Raw genomic sequence first — 20,295 nt, forward strand, 5'->3', positions numbered from 1 at the left:
TGCTTATGCATAGTGCTATACCACTAAACCATAAATAACCATAAACGTACAAGGGCTCAATTTAGAGAAGGAGCCTCGCCCTGGCATGTGTCCCCGGCCTGAATGTAAATCATTGTGTCCTGGATCACTCCAAGACCCAGCGTCTGCCAAATAAATAAATGTAATCTCTCCAAGATCAAGTGGACCAGGGCTCTATTGCACATAACAGGATTACTGAGTCTGCTGGATGACTGCAGAGTAAAACCGGCAACCCTACCAAATCTGGATTATGAACTGAAGTAAAAAGAGCCGTTCTTGGTTTTCACTCAGATAGCGCAGATATCCGGCTAACTCGGTAATCCTGCTTCATGAAATCCAGTCAGATTTTCGCAAAGGGCACTATCAACTGTCTGAAAAGATACACATTTCGGCTTATGATTTCATAGAAGAAGGCTAATTGCTATCGTATGAGAAATAATCTGATTGCCCTGTTCAACACCGTTTTAAAATATGTTTGAAAATTGGACTATTTGTAGAGATACAATCTACCTTTCCCGTTATTTGTTTGAGTGAAAGAGAACACGTGGATCAATATCACCACCTGCTGGTTACTCGACATTATTTTTTCTAATGTTTCAGACAATTGCTGTATCGGAGCACTTAGAACAGGACAGCCAATTACTTTTGTATATTATTATTATTATTATTATTATTATTATTATTATTAATGATGCACACGCAGGTTATGATAATGTGGCTATTTGCAAGAGAGGCCTTGACGATAAGTCGCAATGTCTCGAACTCCTATTGGCCCACACTCTCCATTCGAAGTATCCTAGCCAATCAGAGTCGAAATGTTCAAGGTTCGCGAAGTGCGTCCGCAGGTGACATGCTTTTGTGGCGTGGGATTTTCATTACCAGCTAAATTTCCATTTCATCGAGGGCATAGTGCAGCTGAGACGGAATTCATTTAAACGGTAAGTGCAGAAATCACATGCCGTCGTCTTGTCTGTACGTATAAGATACGAATCGGACTGTTAAACCCTAGCTATGTTGGATAACATGTAGATAACTAGCTTCGAGAACCCCTTTGTTAGCTTAGCCGCACATTTCTAAGGCCAGTCCGATGCCCGTTAGCTCATGCTAACTATGCTGTTGGTGTCAATCACTTCTCTTGTAGGATAAAAAGTTTTTTATTAGTGAAATAACGCAGACATTTCCCATAACTTTATAGCTATTTGGGACAAATTGAAATGTGCGTTAGTTAGGTACGACTGTAACGTAAGGTGGCTTGCTACTACTAATGTTTGTCAGATAAAGCCGTACCTTACCCTATCCGACTAAGGTACAGCTTTAACGATATAACGTTACCTTTGTGATATTCGATTGCAGATCAAACGAGCAATTATCTGAAATCATTTCACATTAACTAGATCAAACTATTTATGTTGGGACACTGGCGGGTCGCTAGCTTTCTAATGTAATCTAACGTTACAAGACTATTTTCAGGCTATTGTTCATGTGTGGCAATGGCGAATAAAATGGCGGCTTCACGGTCTTAAGTTTGTTGCTACGTTACATCGTAGCAAACATTTTACACCGGTGTAACGTTTAGAGACCTAATATGCAGTTCTTACGACCAGGTTTATGTGGTTACGGTAGACTAACACACAGCTTGCGGGGGCGGTGGTTCCGTGGTGTATTTTTAAATTAGCTAACAGGAAGCTATATCTAACCATCGCTGGATTGAGACGCTGAACCAGCTATTTTAAAATACGATTCACTAGTTAGTCTAACTAGCTGTACTGCTGGCTAACGTTACCTACAACAAACATAGCTAAGTTACGAACGGTCAATCTTCTAACAATTAGTTGCCTATTGGTACCAACTGGATGGTAAGTTAGCTGGGTAGTGTACTGATTTTTTTTTTTTTTTTTTTTTGCAGTGCCTTGGAAGGGGGTGTGGGGATTTAATAGCGTGCTGCGGTGGCTTTTAAGCAGGTTCTCGATTCGGGCTCCGAAGTGGCATTGATTAAACATGGGGTTGAATAGTCCGACGATACTCGGCTAGCAAATATCGACTTGTCCTTTGATCCAGGTGTGCAGCGGTGGAACTCCAGTGGGGTAAAAGTGGGGGATGATGATGGGGAAGAGGAATGGGAACTGACGAGTGGGTGTAAATGAATGGAAGACACTGACCAGTGGTCGTTAGCCGCAGCGCGCCTGTCGCTTGCAGTTTTAAAGAAAGACTTACCTTTGTACTTATACTTTTATTTTGACCAAATACCGTTTTTTACAATAGATCACTTGACTTTTCCTCATTCCCAAAGAGCATCGTACGCACTTACTCAATCCTGGAACCGCTCTTGCGTGTTTTTATTTTAAAACGGGAAGGTATTTTAATGTTTATTGTCCACGTTTGATTAACCTGTACACCCAGGTTCTAACATGTCCCTGCATTCTCTTGTCAGACCCGAGACCTGAAGCTTCCGTCACAGCCATCTGTGCTAAGCGGTCCATCCGCGCTTGATTTCAGCGCTACGTCACCACCGCACGCGAGGCTGCAGACAGAACCACAGACTCAGCCATGGTTCGTTTTCCTTTCTGTGTGTGTGTGTGTGTGTGCGCGCGTGTTTTTTTTTTAAACTTTGTGTCTCTGCATGCCCATAGCATTCTGTGAAAAGTACATCTGATCCTGAAACTGTAGTCTTATGGCAGGATTTATAAAGCAATTATGAGCTATCACCCTTTGGAAGGTGAGTACAAGCTAATTGTGCAAGCGTCCTCTGCTGGTGTTTGCCTTGCCCTGTGTGTGTGTGTGTGTGTGTGTGTGTGTGTGTGTGTGAGAGAGAGAGAGAGAAAGTGAGAGTGTGTGTTCGGTGGGGAGATGAGACGTGCAAATCGAATTCTCTTCAACGCATGCAGGGTACTGAATGTGCTCTATGCCCAGGGCTGGGTACTGAATGTGAAAAGCATGTCCTGGTATTCCCCTCCCTATCTGTGCGCACACTGAAAATGCATTGAACTGGAATAATTATGCAGGGGGGTCTGGTAAGACTTGCTGTGGACAGCTAGCTACCTTTGAATGGTCTTCGGCATGTGTGTGGAAAGGTGACTTAGAATATAAAACTCATCCTCCTGTGTGTGAATGTGTGAATGTGTGCATGTGTGCGTGCTTGCTTGTGTGTGAGTGTGTATGTGTGTGTGAGAGGCTCAGGCAAGTGTTCCCTATCCCTGTATGTGGACAGAGGTCTTGCATCACTAGCTGAAGTTTGTTATGGGGCGACATAGCTCAGGAGGTAAGACCGATTGTCTGGCAGTCGGAGGGTTGCCGGTTCAAATCCCGCCCTGGGCATGTCGAAGTGTCCTTGAGCAAGACACCTAACCCCTAACTGCTCTGGCGAATGAGAGGCATCAATTGTAAAGCGCTTTGAATAAAAGCGCTATATAAATGCAGTCCATTTACCATTTATGATGTGGCATGTCTTTTTGTGACTGGGCCTTCTGACTGTGCTCCTCTAGCCCCCCCCGTTCCGCCAGCGACCGATGCGCATCTTCATCAACGACGACCGCCACGTGATGTCCAAGCACTTGGCGGTGTACCCCACACAGGAGGAGCTGGAGGCCGTGCAGAACATGGTCTCTCACACGGAGCGCGCGCTCAAGGCCGTGTCCGATTGGCTGGACGAGCAGGAGAAGACGGACGCCGTGCCTGCCGAAGGCGCCGACGACGCCGCAGGTGACGCCGAGGCGGAGAATGAGAGGTACGTGGGAAATGCAGTCAAACCCATATAAGCCTTTCCAGATAAGCTTAATTTTGTTAAGCAGTACATCGTCATTATTTACATACAACCCCAGCCCCCACATACCGACTTTAGCCATTGCTTTTTAATATGGACTTGAAATCCGTGACATATAATGTCATAAAGAGTGTAGATTCCGATCGCTCCGAAGTAAAGGTAGGGTGGTGTGTAGCCTGGTGATTGGACGGTTGGTGACTGCTTGACTCTTTCTCCCCCCCCCCTTCTCCAGCGAGCCCAAGCCGTCGGACCAGGCCACACGATCCCTGCGGGGGGTGATGAGGGTGGGGCTGGTGGCCAAAGGGCTTCTGCTGAAGGGCGATCTGGAGCTGGAGCTGGTGCTGCTGTGTAAGGACAAGCCCACCATCTCCCTGCTCAAGAGGGTGGCCGAGAACATGGCCGTGCAGCTTGCGGTAAGCCCCGCCCACTTTTCCACACCCGCTGACCTCTCATTGATTTTGATTTGGGTTGTGCTGTGGATTATGTGTGATGTTTTTTTTTTTTGTGTGAGTAAGGCTTGAAGCAAATCATCTAGAAGGAAACTCAGAGAACCTCTCTACATGGCCAGGAGCCTTGGCTTTGCCTTAACGTACAATTGTCTTGACCTTTGGCATGTGAATAGTTTGAATTGGTTTGGCCTATATAGGAAGAGTTGGTTATAATGACACACCATGTTGTATTATGATAATGGCAGCGTTTGAATGCGAACATTGGCATCCACTGCAGAATGGCTATATGTAGTTTATTGGTGTGCTGTGATTGGTGGATACTTACTGGAAGCCCTGAGGGAATTGCCAGGAAGTAGCCAGAGCGCATCTGCCAGTGTTATGTTGGGTGCTACCAACACATTCGATGATTGGTGGAGCTCCTCCTCATTTTCTACAGGTACTGTGATAATGTCATGACTGCCTCATCCCAGTTCTGTTGTCCTTGGGAGGTCGTACAGGAAGTCGGGCTGCATTTTTTTTGAGGGGTTAAAGGTCAACACTGTTTCGCGATGCAGGAAGTGACGGAGGAGAAGTACGAGATCATCCAGTCCGTCAGGGAGGCCGCCATCGTCATCAAGAGCACCAAGGAGCCGAAGCTGGTGCTCACCGTCCTCCTCACCTCCCCCGTGGTCCGCGAGGAGTCCGAGAAGCAGCCCGCCGAAGGTAGGCTCTCCTTCAGGGGCCCCCGACTCTCCAGCGCCCCCTCCAGGAGACAGGCACACACTGCAGGCAGATATTGTTTATTGGGCCTTCAACAGAGTTGAGATCTGTGACCCTCATGTTAAGCCCAGGCTATGTTTATAGCTGCTTGTAGACTCGTAGTACTGTTTTTGATGGCCCAATACACAGTAGCAGATGGGATATGGTTCAGGAAGAAAAAAAAACCCAGATCTCTCCTTCCCTATCTTGAGTTAAAAAAAAATGAAATCTTTTTCGAAGGCTTACTGAGAATTAATCAAAAGATAAAAAGAAAAAAAAAACACAAACTTAACTGCATGTGTTTTTATACTGAAAATTGTACGAGCAGTTTGCATTGCAGCAAAAATGAGCAACAAGTTTTTGTAGAGCTCCGATATCCAGACCCAGAAGAGGATTATGGGTAAAAGAGCGTTGTGCCTTTTTTTTTCTTTTTTTTTTTACTGGATGGCGTGGGGTCATAGATAACACTGGGCAGGCGAGCTTTGACTCTGATTGGCTGAATGGAAATTTGGCCAGTCAAAGGCCAAAGGAGGCGCCTTGTGCCAAAACATGAAAGGGGGGGTGGGGGGGGTGGCGGCGCAGAACCGGTCAGTGGTATGAAAAATAAGAAAAACCAACATTATAACAAATGGCAGGATCGCAGTTTCCTACGTAACAATATGGTGGCTCTCAGGGCTGGGTGCGATGGGGGGGGTTTGCTGTTAGTGTGGGGGGGGGGTGGCCTAGCCTTATCTAAACCCCACGCTGAGCTGGAAGGCCGTTTTGGGTCCATGGGAGGCGTCAGTTTTGCTGCAGTGTAGACTGACTCCTGTAACTCCTGTGCATTTGATAACTGCTGCCTGTGGTTCAGAATCTGATTCTCTCTGTCAAGCCTTCTAGTTTGTCGATTTTTAGGGACGCTGGACCTTTGACCAACTGGACGCTCTCTGTCTCGGAAGGGGCAAAGGCAGGACACCCAAAAAGGGGGGCGAGGGGGGCGGGGCTTACCTCCTCTAGTCACCTGCACGCATACGCACACAAAATCACCCAGGATACCCTTACCTGGTTTAAAAAATAAAAAAAAAACTATTTTAAGAAAGTTCAGACAGAACCATCCAGTAAGTTCCCAGAAGATGAGTCCCACACACCACATATGCACCAGGCATGAGCGTAATCACAGTGAGTTTAGACTGAGCTTAAAGGCCCAGCATTGTAGCCCCACCCTGGCCTTAATCGTGTGCGTGTAGGATTAGGGTGCAGTGGCGTTTAGAGGTGACAGAGGTTTTCTCTGGTGGTGGGGCGGGGCGGGGCAGCCCCTCCCCCTGCCCTCCCTCCCCTCTCCTGCCCCCGTGCTTTTGGGAAAGCTGCCTCCTCCCCCTGGCCGGGTGACAGAACCCCCCCTTGGTCAAACTGTACCTTGTCTTCTTATTCCACCCGCCCATAGACACGCTCTCAGTCAGCGAGCCCCCGGATGTTCTGGACAGGCAGAAATGCCTGACTGCCTTGGCGTCTCTTCGCCACGCAAAGTGGTTCCAGGTTTGCATCTCGTCTTTATTTGTCTTGAAAAGTAGTGAGTTTCCTTCTTTCTTTTTTTTTTTATTTTTTATTTTTTTATTTTTTTCGCGCTTTTGTTTTTCAAATTATTAGCCATGGCATTTTGACTTCAATTACTTTATTTTGTTTTTGAGCTTCTCACTTGAGTACTTTGTTGGGTTTTCTGAAATCGCTGTGAAGGTGTTACTCGCACTTTTGCTGTGCAGCTCTGACATGTGAAGGCCCACGCTTTCTTTTCTTTTTTTCCCCCCAAAAGTTTTTTACCCCCTGTTGTTGTTAAAAGCTGTTCCAGCCCCGCCCTTTTGCAAGTTTACCTGCTTGCTGTTTTAGTAATTGGTAATATGAACACTTTCTGTTTTCAAACTGAAAGCTTTGCTCGCCATTGCTGAAGCAGGATGTGTTAAATGAACTAACCTGAAATTTACTGTCCTCAGGTGCTATATCTCTGGTGTCCTTAAACTCATTCTGTTGAATTGTGTTTTTAAAATATTATGTTTAACGATATTTGTAGTATCTGGTAGAAAGTTATGCTCGTGTACAGCAGCCAGTTACTCTAATAATTTTAAATAGTTTGTCGGTTAAAAATGTCGTATCTGAAAGTTACTCTGCCTTTCTTTTTTGGAAAAAAATGTATTTAGCAGTTCTTTCAGTGCGCAGATGTGTGGAGCGTTTTCTGTGTTCAGTACCTAATCTGGAGTCCTCCCGTGCTCAGCTGTTTAATGTGTGCAGCAGATTAGTACTGCACCGTGTGGAGCTAAATTAAACGGGCACAGCGCTCGATTGGCTGTGAGACTGTGGCCCACACAGGACGTCCCGCCTGAAACGATAGGGGAGCCAAGACAAAATTGGGGGGTGGAGGCCAGGGGGTAATTTAAGATTTAATTACGTATCTTAATTGCCGTAAATCAAAATTTGCCTAGTTTGAGCATTAGCCCACCATCTCTCTCTCTCTCTCTCTTCCTCTTCCATCTCTCTCCCTTCCTTGCTCTCTCTCTCCCCCTCTCTCTCTCTGTCTCTCTCTCGCTCGTTCTCTGTCACGCTCTCTCTCTCTCCCTCCCTCCCTCTCTCTCTCTCTCTCTCCCCTTCTCTCTCTCTCTCTCTCTCTCTCCCTCTCCCTCTCTCCCTCCCTCCCTCTCTCTCTCTCTCTCTCTCTTCCTCTCTCTCTCTGCCCATTTGTGTTTCAGCAGTTTGGGCTTCAGACTGTCAGTATGACTGGCCTAGTAGCCCTGTCTGTAAAGCCAGTGATAAGCACGCCGCTCAGCACTAGCATCTCAGCGTGATTTACGCCTCAGTCTTTGTTGGCTTTTTTCTGAGCCTGTGAGGAGGATTGTGCTTGTGTGGTGGTTTCTGTTGGTTCTCTTGAGTTAAAGTGTCCTCTTCCTCCGCCCTGCCCTGCCCCGCCCCTCCCTCCCTCCCTCCCCCCTCCCTCCTGCCCCACCCTCCCCATGCTTGTCTCCAGGCGAGGGCCAATGGGCTGAAGTCTTGCGTCATCGTCATCCGCATCCTGCGGGACCTGTGCACGCGCGTGCCGTCCTGGGCCGCGCTGAAAGGATGGGTGAGTCATTCGTTTAAAAAACAAAAAAATCAACTCCTCCGTGTTTAAAACCGACACACCCCGGGCCTCCTCCGTGTCTGAAACCCCGCCCCCTTTCTCTCGCTGCGCAGCCGTTGGAGCTGCTGTGCGAGAAGGCGATTGGGACGGGGAACCGGCCAATGGGAGCGGGCGAGGCCTTCCGCAGAGTTCTGGAGTGCCTGGCCTCCGGGATCCTCATGGCAGGTAAGTTCTGATTGGTGGAGCCCAGCTTATGCTTACGCTGCTGGTTACTTTAGCGCTTTACTTTCCTTTAGCATTTACTCAGTGATTTACAAAACATTCTGTATGTAGTCAGCAGCACAGGTGTTGAAATTAACCACATAAACACACAGATTGGACGTGCTGTTAAATACATGTGGTGCTGTATTCTGATTTGTAGAAGTGCTATAAAATGGTTGAGGGAGAAGAAATGTTGCCTAGAGGTCAGTGACTAAGTTCATCCCACCACCAGGGGGAGCTGTAATATTCTCGTAGGGGGTTTTGTCCTGGGCTGTTTGTCTGTATAACGTGAGTCACGCGTTTCTGCACTGCCCTAAATCCCCGGAATGGCGGGTGTTTGCAGACGGTCCAGGACTCTTAGACCCGTGTGAGAAAGAGACGAAGGACGCTATTGGTCACCTGTACCCCCAGCAGAGAGAGGACATCACCCAGAGCGCGCAGGTGAGCCCCTCCCAGGGGGCGGGGGGTGTTTGGGGGGTGTTTGGTCCTGTTTTCCTCAGTGGTGTGACCCTGTGGGATCTCTCCTCCCCCAGCACGCGCTCAGGCTGGCAGCCTTCGGCCAGCTGCACAAGGTGCTGGGCATGGACCCGCTGCCCTCCAAGATGCCCCGCAAGCCCCTGAGCGACACGCCCATCGACTACACGGGTACATGTATGCCCCCGCTCAGACCTGCCCGCGCTCAGACACACACACACGCCCGGACACACCCAGACACACCCACACTCAGACATGCCCCCACACAGACACACGCACACACGGGCACACACACTCATGCTCTGACACACCCAGACACACCCACACTCAGACGTACGCTGCGCTCAGACACACGCACACACTCACACACAGGCCCGCGCTCGGACGCACGCACATGCGGACACACACGCCTGCACTCGGACACACGCACACACGGGCACACACACTCACGCCCGGACACACCCACACTCAGACGAACGCCCGCGCTCAGACACACACACACACAGGCACACAGACGCTCTCACACAGACACACACACACACAGGCACACAGACGCTCTCACACAGACACACACACACACAGGCACACAGACGCTCTCACACAGACACACACACGCCCGCGCTCGGACACATGCCCACACTCAGACGCACGCTCGGGCACACCCAACGATCGACTGCTCTGTTACACACGCTCTGTGAGACCCCCCCCCCAGTCTGCTCAGGGGTCCGGAGCGTGGTGTTTTGGGGGCGGGAGATTTTAACCGCAGACCCTGGTCTCCAATTCCAGTTCAGATCCCGCCCAGCACCACCTACGCCCCTCCGATGAAGAGGCCCATGGAGGAAGAGGAAGGAGGAGAGGACAAGAGCCCCAACAAGAAGAAGAAGAAGCTGCAGAAAAAATGTAATAAAGCGGTTTTTACCCAGAATGCTACCCAGAATGCTACTACTGGCGTTTATTCATTAACCCAGTTTTTATTTACCCAGAGAGCTTAAATGGCAAACCCCGAGGCTCATAGCTGTGGAAAAACAGCCATTAAAGCTGAATCCAGTAAATTATTTGGGTACTTGCATAATTAAGGGCATAAGGTGTGAAATCCTAAAGTAGATCAGCTCTTGTGCCCCTTTAGGTTCTGATGCTCAGTTGGGGTACAGTTAGTGCCTGTCCTTGTTCCTTTAGCTCTGTGTTTATATGGGTCTTCATCCCTACCGCTCAGGTGGATGTGTAGCCTGTTTTGGTTGTCAGGGCTGTGTTGGTAGAACCAGTGCCCAGTTTATGGGGCATAACTGTCCGCTCGGGGTAGTGCCCGCTGCTGGTTCCGTGCGTCAGGGTCTTTGTTTGATGTTTCGCGCCCCCCCCCCCCCCAGCGCCCGATGAGAAGGCGGAGCCGGCGCAGGCCATGAACGCGCTGATGCGGCTGAACCAGCTGCGGCCGGGCCTGCAGTACCGGCTGGTCTCCCAGACCGGGCCCGTGCACGTGCCCGTCTTCACCATGGCCGTGGAGGTCGACGGCAAGAGCTACGAGGCCTCGGGCCCGTCCAAGCGCACCGCCAAGCTGCACGTGGCCGTCAAGGTGAGGGGGCGGGGCCTGTAGGGATTAGTGGGCGGGGCTTAGGCGGCAGGGCTTGCTGTGATTTGGGTTAGGGGGAAGGGTGGGCTGAGGGGGGCAGGACAATGACAAGGGGGCCTGTGCCCTGTCCCCAGTGTGCGATAATGGTTGAGGAACTGGATGTGTAACTTAGAGGTTGCAGGTTCAAATCCCAGGTGAGGGCACTGCTGTGGTATCCTTCATAACCTGAACTGCTCAAGTACATAAAGCTGTCCAATTGTTTTTAATATTTTAATATTAACCCTTTGGTTTTTGGTCATTGTGCCCCTCTTCCTGTTGTTCATTCTGTCAATCATTTTCTTCCCAACTCCCATAGGTTCTGCAGGACATGGGACTGCCCACGGGGGTGGAGCTCAAGACTGCGGACACCGTGAAACCTGAGGGGGAAGTCAGTGAGGCGGAGCCGAAGACTGAGGCCCCTCCCATCGCTGCTGTGGACCCGCCCACCGCGGACCCCGCTCCGGCCGCCACCCCTGAGGCCGGCGACAGCGCTGAGGTGAGTCGGCTGCCTGCGGGGCGGCGCCATCTTGTGTGGGAACGTCAGTGACCCGGTCAGAGCTACCTGCAGGACATGCTCCCGCTGTCTGTGCTCACGCATGCTTTTGTCTGCGTACGCACGCTTCTGCACACACACACGCGTACAGATGCACACATGCGTGTGCACGCGCGTACACTCACGCTCTTTCACACGTGCACTCTTTTTCTCGCGCACATGCGCACATGCACACACAGCTTTTCTCACATGCACACGTGCGTACACGCTCACTTTTTCTCACACACATGCGCACATACACACACAGCTTTTCTCACATGCACACACACACACACACACACACACTCAGTTTCCCGTTTTGCGGTGAGGTAGTCAGAATGTGTTGGGGTGAATGTTGGAACCTGTGGCTGTCCTGGTGCGGTGGCGGCTGTGTCACGCGTGCGGTCCGTGTTGCAGAACCTGCGGCAGCAGGGCCCGATCCTGACCAAACACGGCAAGAACCCGGTGATGGAGCTGAACGAGAAGCGGCGCGGCCTGAAGTACGAGCTCGTCTCCGAGACCGGGGGCAGCCACGACAAGCGCTTCGTCATGGAGGTGAGTCTGGGCTGGAGCTGCGCCCCCAAACCCCCGCGCGCTGCGCCCCCAAACCCCCGCTCGCTGCGCCCCCAAACCCCCGCACGCTGCGCCCCCAAACCCCCCGCCACGCTGCGCCCCCAAACCCCCGCGCGCTGCGCCCCCAAACCCCCGCTCGCTGCACCCCCAAACCCCCGCGCGCTGCGCCCCCAAACCCCCGCACGCTGCGCCCCCAAGCCCCCGCACGCTGCGCCCCCAAGCCCCCGCACGCTGCGCCCCCAAACCCCAGCGCGCTGCGCCCCCAAACCCCCGCACGCTGCGCCCCCAAACCCCCGCGCGCTGCGTCCCCAAAGCCCGCACGCTGCGCCCCCAAACCCCCGCGCGCTGCGCCCCCAAACCCCCGCGCGCTGCGCCCCCAAACCCCCCGCCACGCTGCGCCCCCAAACCCCCGCACGCTGCGCCCCCAAGCCCCCGCGCGCTGCGCCCCCAAACCCCCGCGCGCTGCGCCCCCAAACCTCCGCACGCTGCGCCCCCAAACCCCTCTTTGGGATCCACTAACGTTCACACTTCCAGCCTTTCTGTCACCAGCTCCTGAAATCAGGATTTGAGACAGTGGCTGAACAGCAGCTGAATTTGTGGCAGTTGGTTATGTTTCTTTTTTTATAAACACAGCTCCAGTTTCAGTCTATGCAGCATGGATAAGCAAGGCACAGTTTTGGATAGCAGTGCTGAGTGACTGTTTCCTAGGTTAGAGAGGCTTTTTTTTAACCTACACACCCCCAATCTCTCCCCCTCCCCCCTCAGGTGGAGATTGACGGGCAGAAGTTCCAGGGCACGGGTTCGAATAAGAAAGTGGCAAAGGCCTATGCTGCCCTGGCTGCCCTGGAGAAACTCTTTCCAGAAGGTTCCATTGCCGATGCCAACAAGAAGAAGAAACTCCCTCCAATGGTACACCGCTCTGCTGTCTCCACCCCTTTTTTCTGTCCGTCATCCTGTTGCCGTAGTTACCTTCTCCGGTCAGCAGTGTCTGAAGCTTTAAATGGGCTGCATTTGGACTGCATTTAAGACTCCAGTTGAATATAAACTGCTGTTTGGTTTTTTTTATTAACACGAACATGTTTTCCGATAGCACCACCCTGGGTTTGGAATGATGGGAGGAGCTGGAGCAGATCCAGCAGCCAATCCCAGGGGCAGAGGGAGAGGTGGCCGTGGCAGGGGGCGGGGCAGAGGTTTCAACAATGGTGGTGGCTACAATCAAGGTAGAGTATTTTAACACGGCTTGTTGTGATCACAAAAATGACCTTGAACGTGTTCAAATACGTTGGAGGCCTTAAATCATTGACAGTATTACGTGATGCGGTGGCTTGCAGTGTAAATGAGTTACTTAAACTATTCAATCTTGAACAGGTGGCTATGGAGGATATGGGTACGGAAACAACGCTAACGCTGGATACAGTGAGTTCCCATCTTTGCCTTTTCTCTCTCCGCCTGTGTTATGATGTTATGAATCCCTGCTGGGCTCGAGCCCATGTAAATGTCCTGAGCTATGAGAAGTGAGGTTTCCACCCACAGATTTTCACTCTTCTGTCTGTAGGGCTGATTTCTGTGTGTGCGTGGGCTGTGATGTAACGTGGTGTAATTGTAACTTCGCTTGTAGCTGACAATGCTAACATCTTTAGACCACAGTGGCAGTCAGTGAAGAGATTGGGTGAACCAATGTCCACACCTCTGCCCCAGCACAAATGTAGATTTGTATGTCTGCTTTTCAAAGGGCTGAAAACATTTCAGCTTTTCATTTCCAAAGTCCTCAAACTAAATGGACAGAGAGTAAGTTCCTGTGTGGAGACCTCTGCTTCCTTTCTGAAACGCCTCTGGGGCGAGGGGGGGGGGGGGGGAGCTGGGGGGCTGGGGGAGAGACTGTAGTTTCCTCTCTCCATCCCATAATTGTCACGTGATGTCTCTCCCTCTTGTGCCAGTGTTTTACACAGTTTCTCTCTGCGAGGGTTTGGTGAGACCTGGACAGTCTCCACTGAATGCCCAATTTGACCTTGCCGGGTCATACTGGCATAATTCTGGGCCTGTGTGTACCTTTCAAAGACAGTCTGGATTTGGAATGCATTGCTACCTGTTCTTTATGGCACAATCTTTTATTATTTCTAAGTACTGAGCAAACATATCTAGTAGTAAGTAATTTTGCAGTGTTAAATTTTAGTTTATAAAAAAATATGCAACATGTTCACATTGAGAATTCCAGATTCCAAAATAATTTAGTGAAGTCGGTGGTTAAATTAAATTTTGGCTCTCAGTTTCTGGACAGAAGTGCAATATTCACAACCAAGATGCAAATCTGAAAACCTCATAACTCATAGGAACATGTTCGTCTGGTGTTTCTAAACAAAGGTTTCCATGTTGCCTTGTTTGCACTTCAAATGTAGCAGATTTCTGCTGTTTTTTTAGTGTTGTTCAGGTTAGAGATGTGATGTCCTTCGGTTGCCAAAAATGGGATGTGAAATATTGCCTTCTGTTCAGTGAAATGACTGAAAGGTTTTTCACTGAAAAACACCCCTGAGGTATATCTATTGAAATCTGATCACGTTTTTCATCAAGCGGCTGTTGTATGCACTTCGGTTTGACACTTCAGAGTACAGTATGAGAAAGGGACACGTTCGTTTTGGAAGACTCGTGAAGTGTTCTTTCGGCAAATCCTTCTGTGATCTTTGATTTACGTATATAAACACAATCCATCAAACAGTTTCTGGTTATTAAAATTAATATTCCACTCCGTGCCTTGAAACGGGGCGCTCCATGGAAATTAAACTGGAACGTAAAGGCAAAATAAAAAATCAACGGCTTCGTTTTCAGGAACATAAAAAAACAAGGCACTGCATTTCATGTGAGTGACTGAAATGTCGTGTGTGGGAGACTGAAATCTGGACGCTGATTGTTCTTCCTGATTTACGCTCGTCCGTCCGGCTGTGTGATTATTTTACATTTCTCTGCTTTAAGCCACAGGGCTCGATCCCTTTATGTCCCCAAACCCCCCCCCCATCCTGCCAGCAGCTAGTTCTGAGGAGAACACGTATCTTGAGGGTGACCAGAGCAGAGAAATATAAAAATAAATAAATAAAAAATTGAATTACATTCATGAGGAACATCAATATTTCCCAAATTTAGGGCAGAAAGAGAATCTAATTTCTTGTTTGCTTTCTCTGCTCTGTCTCACTCTCTAGGTGACTTTCTCTCAGACTGCTATGGCTACCACGATTTTGCATCATAGAACGTCCCAACCGTTTCATTTCAAAAAAGCAAAGCAATTCAAAATTCGCAAATGGTGGGATGTTGGGGGGTGGGGTGGGGTGGGGGGGGGGTGATCTCCAAGGAATTTAACCCCTAACCCCCCCCCTCCCTGAAGCTCTGGACACCACAGAGGCCCTATGTCCAAGAACCACACCCCCACCCCCCAACCCTCCCAAAATAAAACAGGCCTTCATATACTTTTTCAAACCTCTGTTCTGACGGGCTCTGGACTGCAGAGAAAATGGCTGTTGGAAGTGCCGAGAGAACCATCTGTACCAACAAGGGAGGGGGAGGGGCGGTGCCTGTGGAGATTGATTGGCAGGTGTCTGTTTTTGGCCTTTGCTTTGAAGTTTTTTTTGAAGCCTTTCTTTTAATTGGAGATCAAGTATCTGGATTTCAGAGTGTGGATTACAGCCATTTTTGTTTTTGTTTTTCCCCCGAATCACTGAATTTATGTAAATGTGAGCTCGATGGAGAATCAATGGTGTTTACTAAGAGCAACACTGCGGCCGTCGTCCTTTCCCTGAAATGGACGTCCCTGTTTGGGGAAGAAGATACTGTTTGGGGGGGGGTTGGGTGGATGTATTTTATTTACCTTTTTTTAAAAAATTTGTTCTCAGTTTTTATGTTTTCAATAAAAGCAGCATTCACTCTGATTGCAAGTGCCGAGGAGAATGCAACCCGGAAAATGCTTTGCACTTATTGGCTGAGAGTGGTCATGTGATCGCTGTGGGGCTTGGTTGTGTGAAAGGGGGAGTGTGGTGTAATTGGGTCCGCCCACTGAGCTGCCATTCAGATGCATTTTCCCCCCTTCAGATAATTACTACGGTAACGACGGAGCCAACGGTGGGGGCGGGGCCCCGGGGGCGGGGCCGGTGGGCCCTGCTCCTGGCCCCGTGGGGGCCGGCGGCTACGGCTCCTACTATCAGAACGATGGCGGCTACTCTGCCCCCCCGCCCCCCTCCGCCAAACCCCCCGGCAAGAAGCCCATGCACCCGGGGGGTAAACCTCCCTTCGCTGGGCCGGCGGGCGGACCCCCGCCCGGCTACCAGACGGCCCCCCCGCCGCCGCCCCCACCAGGACAAGGACCTTACACCCAGTTTGGGCAAGGCAAGAAGAACTTCAGCCACAACCATGGGGGCGGGGCCTACTCCAACTACAGCACTGCCTACCCCAGTCAGGTGACTGGGGGGGCAGGCAGCCAGGACTACAGCTATGATGGTGAGGGGAAGCCTGTAGTCTCTACAGGTACAGTGATGATAGAAAATAGCCTAATAGAAAGAAAAGCACGAAGGATTAAATATTAAAAGAGAATGGAAAGCAATCTAAAAGCAGCTTAAAACGAGAATAAAGCAAACTGGTCAAAGACTAAAGGCATCCCTTCCGTGTTAAGCAGTGCTTTTAAAGAAGAGTTCAGACGCAGAGTTTGCCAGCCTGATAGCCTCTAGTCCTTAATGCCCGGGGCCTGAATTCAGAAAGTACTGAACGTTGTACTGTTGGTTTGTACCGTGCTCATTACCCCCTTTCGTTTTACAGGTTACAGCAGCCAGTCGACCTTCAACGCACATGGAGGCGGGAACTACGGGGGCAACCCGAGCTACAACGCCCCACCGGGGTGCGGGCGAGGGGACCCCAACATGAACTACCAATACAGATAGACTCCGCCTTCGTCCTCCATTCCCAGAACCCCACACCACTCTCTACCCCTCTGATCAGTCCCCACACAGATCTCTACCCCATTGATCAATCCCCACACAGATCTGTACCCCTCTGATCAATCCCCAGACAGATCTCTTCTGATCAATCCCCAGACAGATCTCTACTCTTCTGATCAATCTTCACATCACTCTACTCTTCTGATCAATCCCCACACAGATCTCTACCCCATTGATCAATCCCCACACAGATCTCTTCCCCTCTGATCGATCCCCACACAGATATCTACCCCTCTGATCGATCCCCACACAGATATCTACCCCTCTGATCAATCCCCACACAGATCTCTACCCCTCTGATCAATCCCCACACAGATCTCTACCCCTCTGATCAATCCCCACACAGATCTCTACCCCTCTGATCAATCCCTAGAGCTGTGAAACTCCGCCCCTTCTCCACATCACTTCCTGTCTTTCACCCTTAGTTTGTCTGGCCCAGGGAGCACACTGAAATGCGTGGACAGTGGTGGGTGGGGACAGGCCTCTCTTAATCCACTTCGTTTGGAGACATCCTGAGAGACCCTCCTGGTGTCTGCTCCCTCTCTGCCCCCCCCCCCCCCCCCCCCCCCCCATGGCCATCACCCCAAACATGACCCTGCGTTATCGGGTCATAACTTTGTGCACATTTCATAACTGCCTCGTTTTTGGAACTAAATGAATTTCTAATGTTGAAGTGGCTTAATTTCGTGAGTGGGAAAATTTTGGACTGTTACTTCAGTAGTTTAATTGATTTTTTTTGGTTTTATCTGAACTTTTGTTTGTTTTATTGTGTTTTTATTTTATTTTATTTTTTAATACAAATTAGAATTCCTGTGGTTCTGTGTCAGACATTTCAACTGATTACTGAGGAATGTACCTAACTGGTGAAATCTTGGCTGACTTTGCTGTGTTATGGGGGAGGGGAGAATGGGGTGGTATACTTTTGTAAGTTGGTCTTTAGGTACAGTATGGAACATTCTTATGATTTGTACTAATACATTTTTATTTTTGAGGAAAAGTCTCTGTTCTTGAAGCTGTCATAATACACAGTCTAGCACGTGCAAGCACACGCGCGCACACGTACGTGCACACGCGCGCACACACACACACGCGCGCGCACACATACGTGCACACAAATATTTCAGAGATTTTCGTGCCTTAAACCAAAAGATCGCTGGCTGAGTATACACTTACGACATGGGGTTGTCATTTAAAAATAAGAGAAGGGAGGTGTGTGTGTGTGTGTGTGTAAGTACAAGTGCGTGTGTGTGTGTGTGTAAGTACAAGTGTGTGCGTGTGTGTGTGTATGTGTAAGTACAAGTGCGTGTGTGTGTGTGCGCATATACACCCTTGTCTCAGGCTTATTTCATTGGCCCCAGATGTCGTCTCTGTCGCAGTGAAGACAGACCTGCTGTCTGCTGTTTAAAGGCGCAGTTCGGCTGAAAGGCTTACCTTTCCACCGGCCAGAAAAGGGCGAAGCACGACTCCCACACAAATACCGACGACAGCCTGTACGGAAAGCAGAACTCTGACTGCATCAAAACGCGCTGGATGTACTCTCCCTGCTTTCCTCACTCCTCTCCCCCCCCCCCCCCATTCTCTCTCTCTCCCCCCACCCCCCCGTCCCTCCTCTCCGTCTCCCTCTTTTCTCTTTTTAACCTCCGACTCATATTCCTGTGAGAGCAGATGAGTTTCTGACAGACGGAGATGACTGACTGCTCAGAGTAACGCTGCTGATCACGTGTGTGTGTTTGTCGCCCTAGCAACGGTGACACGCGTAACATTCACTGCAGCTCACGGGACATTACCAGGCATTAGGTCTTGTACACCAGTGGTCTCAAACTCGTTGCCATGGAGGGCCGTGTGTATGCAGGTTTTCATTCCAACCAATTAATGTTGCCTTAATTGAGTCAAATTACTAATTCGGCCATATGCATTTAACTGCATTGAAGCACAGAATATAAGCAAGTTTTTATTTAGACAATGCAGGTCACCATAGACGTCGGGTCACCATTATGTGCAAACCTGCATCCCTAATTCAGAACATAATTGAACTAATTGTATAATCAAGATCTGAGGCTGGAATAAAAACCAGCATATGCACAGCCCTCCATGGCACTGAGTTTGAGACCATTGTTGTACACTGTGACAGTGAGCCCAAGGCCTGGTAATACACACGTGGATGTGCTAGCACTGCTGTCCTGGTGTTGCAATGTTGCAACATGGTCACAGAGACCTCAAAGTAAGACTTGCATTGTTTTAGTTCACTCAAAGTGATTATCCACATATACTACGCACACTTGGCATTTCAATAAAAAATTGGAAGTATATTTACAAGCAGTGTAACATCCTGATGTTGAAAACGTGTTTTTTATGAGATTGAGTGAACAAGTTGCAGACAAAGTTCTATACACCATTTGCGTTGATTCGGACACTGACTGTTTTTGGACCTTACGTCAAACGTCAACCTCTTCGTCACTTCCCGTCATCGGTCTTGGCCGGAAGTAAGCCGCGGAGAAGTACGCAAGCGACACAGAAGCATGGCAGATACCGGGATTTTAGAATCGCTTCTCCGCCGTGTTGAAAAGGTGGACGGAGGTGTAGACAGCCAGGATGTTGCCGTTATACTCAACGTGGACCATCAAGTGATTGTCGGGGCGGTCAAAAGTCTGCAGGCTCTGGGCGATGTATGTTAACCTTGTGCGGACAACACGCTAGCAAGCGTGCTAACTACCGTATCTCTGCTAGCTAAGTTAGCTGCAGTAAAACCATTCAATGGGCGACATATAGGTGATGCAATAGGAGCGTAACGTAATGTCTAATGGCTTCAAGTCAACCGGCAAATCTATCTACCAGTATTGACAATATATTGCGAAGTAGATTAGCTTGCTGGTCAGCCATTGCCATAGAAATTGAGAATATTGTTTCTTTAAAGATTGCTATTATGCTAAAGTTGGATAGCGAAATTAACTCATCGTAAGCTTGTTAGCTACTTGCCTGAGTGCTGCAACAGAATCATTACACATGAACGATTAGGTAACAAAAACTATAGTTTGTTGTTGGGGGATAATGTTTGTATTATAGTCCTTGTTATAGGAGAAGGGAAATTTGTAGTTGGGTAACGTTTCGTTATTCACGTTGTATTCAGTCTGTATTAATATATACGTGTCTGTAGCCGAAGGGCTTGATTGTGATAGAGTTAGTTTTGGTAATCTGGTTCCTTTTGGAATTAAATCACTAATCACAGCTGGGCGCAGAGAACACCGACTGAAAAACATTCGAAGCGGTGTTGCTGAGGAAGAACAGAGTCGCACGAGCCGTGTTTGAATTCCTTCGTCCCTGTGCAGGTGATTGCTGCAGAGCTGCGCTCCTCGAAGCACTGGGAGCTGACGGCGGAGGGGGCCGAGATCGCAAAACAGGGTAGCCATGAGGCGCAGGTCTTCGAGGCCATACCCGAGGAGGGGCTCCCGCAGAACCAGCTGATGGTGAGAATACACGCTGTTTTGGAATGGGGGTGTCTATTAAGCTGCATCTAGTAGAAACATGTTTCCTTTTCCTGGGTGGGTATTGCCTCTATAACCGTACAACAGTCTGATCAGCAGGAATCACGAAGAAACCACGAAGCCCATGCTCCTTATAGCGTGAGAATGAGGGTCACAGTGGCATAATATCTGGTTTTTGGTGCAGATGCGGTTAGCGCTGCTTACAGCCCTGATGGTGCTGGTTGTTGTCGTAGCCCTGTTGATGTTCTGTTGGTCTGAGAGCTCTTCCTGGGGACCGTGCCAGTCGGTCGAAGGGCGTTTGGATCCGTTGGTTTTGAGGGTATTGCTGTGTTGCATTGAGCTTG

The 20,295-nt window shown here is 49.6% G+C and overlaps 2 protein-coding genes across 5 annotated transcripts in view; both read left to right on the plus strand.

The window, feature by feature from the left end:
• Positions 1-839: 839 nt before the first annotated feature.
• LOC118216883 (interleukin enhancer-binding factor 3 homolog) lies at positions 840-17,466 on the plus strand. 3 transcript variants are annotated; one of them, XM_035398473.1, is made up of 20 exons: positions 840-956; positions 1,925-2,076; positions 2,450-2,568; positions 3,501-3,742; positions 4,011-4,191; positions 4,782-4,929; positions 6,389-6,480; positions 7,958-8,053; positions 8,164-8,275; positions 8,655-8,752; positions 8,845-8,956; positions 9,572-9,685; positions 10,150-10,355; positions 10,708-10,887; positions 11,341-11,478; positions 12,262-12,405; positions 12,587-12,716; positions 12,865-12,912; positions 15,571-15,975; positions 16,291-17,466. In XM_035398473.1, exons 3-20 carry the CDS (start codon positions 2,566-2,568, stop codon positions 16,410-16,412), a joined length of 2,571 nt encoding a protein of 856 aa, XP_035254364.1. In that variant the 5' UTR covers positions 840-956; positions 1,925-2,076; positions 2,450-2,565; the 3' UTR covers positions 16,413-17,466. The 3 variants fall into 3 exon arrangements, with proteins under 3 accessions (XP_035254364.1, XP_035254362.1, XP_035254365.1); XM_035398471.1 differs by lacking the exon at positions 1,925-2,076; XM_035398474.1 differs by lacking the exons at positions 1,925-2,076; positions 15,571-15,975; positions 16,291-17,466 and adding an exon at positions 14,688-15,443.
• A 1,456-nt stretch (positions 17,467-18,922) lies between these two features.
• Positions 18,923-20,295, plus strand: part of farsa (phenylalanyl-tRNA synthetase subunit alpha) — an 8,890-nt gene continuing 7,517 nt past the window's right edge. Inside the window, exons 1-2 of one of the 2 annotated variants that reach the window (XM_035396991.1) lie at positions 18,923-19,135; positions 19,796-19,933. In XM_035396991.1, coding sequence (XP_035252882.1) covers positions 18,989-19,135; positions 19,796-19,933 — 285 coding nt within the window. In that variant the 5' untranslated portion in view covers positions 18,923-18,988. The remainder of the gene's footprint in view (positions 19,136-19,795; positions 19,934-20,295) is intronic. The other variant, XM_035396990.1, reaches the window with a different exon arrangement.

This window comes from Anguilla anguilla, chromosome 17 (assembly GCF_013347855.1).
Source record: "Anguilla anguilla isolate fAngAng1 chromosome 17, fAngAng1.pri, whole genome shotgun sequence".
Taxonomy (NCBI): Eukaryota; Metazoa; Chordata; class Actinopteri; order Anguilliformes; family Anguillidae; genus Anguilla; species Anguilla anguilla.

Coding starts and splice junctions, on each gene's coding strand:
- LOC118216883 (XM_035398473.1), top strand. Junction 8,276..8,654: donor CTCCGGGATCCTCATGGCAG/GTAAGTTCTGAT, acceptor GGGTGTTTGCAG/ACGGTCCAGGACTCTTAGAC. Junction 12,406..12,586: donor AGAAGAAACTCCCTCCAATG/GTACACCGCTCT, acceptor GTTTTCCGATAG/CACCACCCTGGGTTTGGAAT.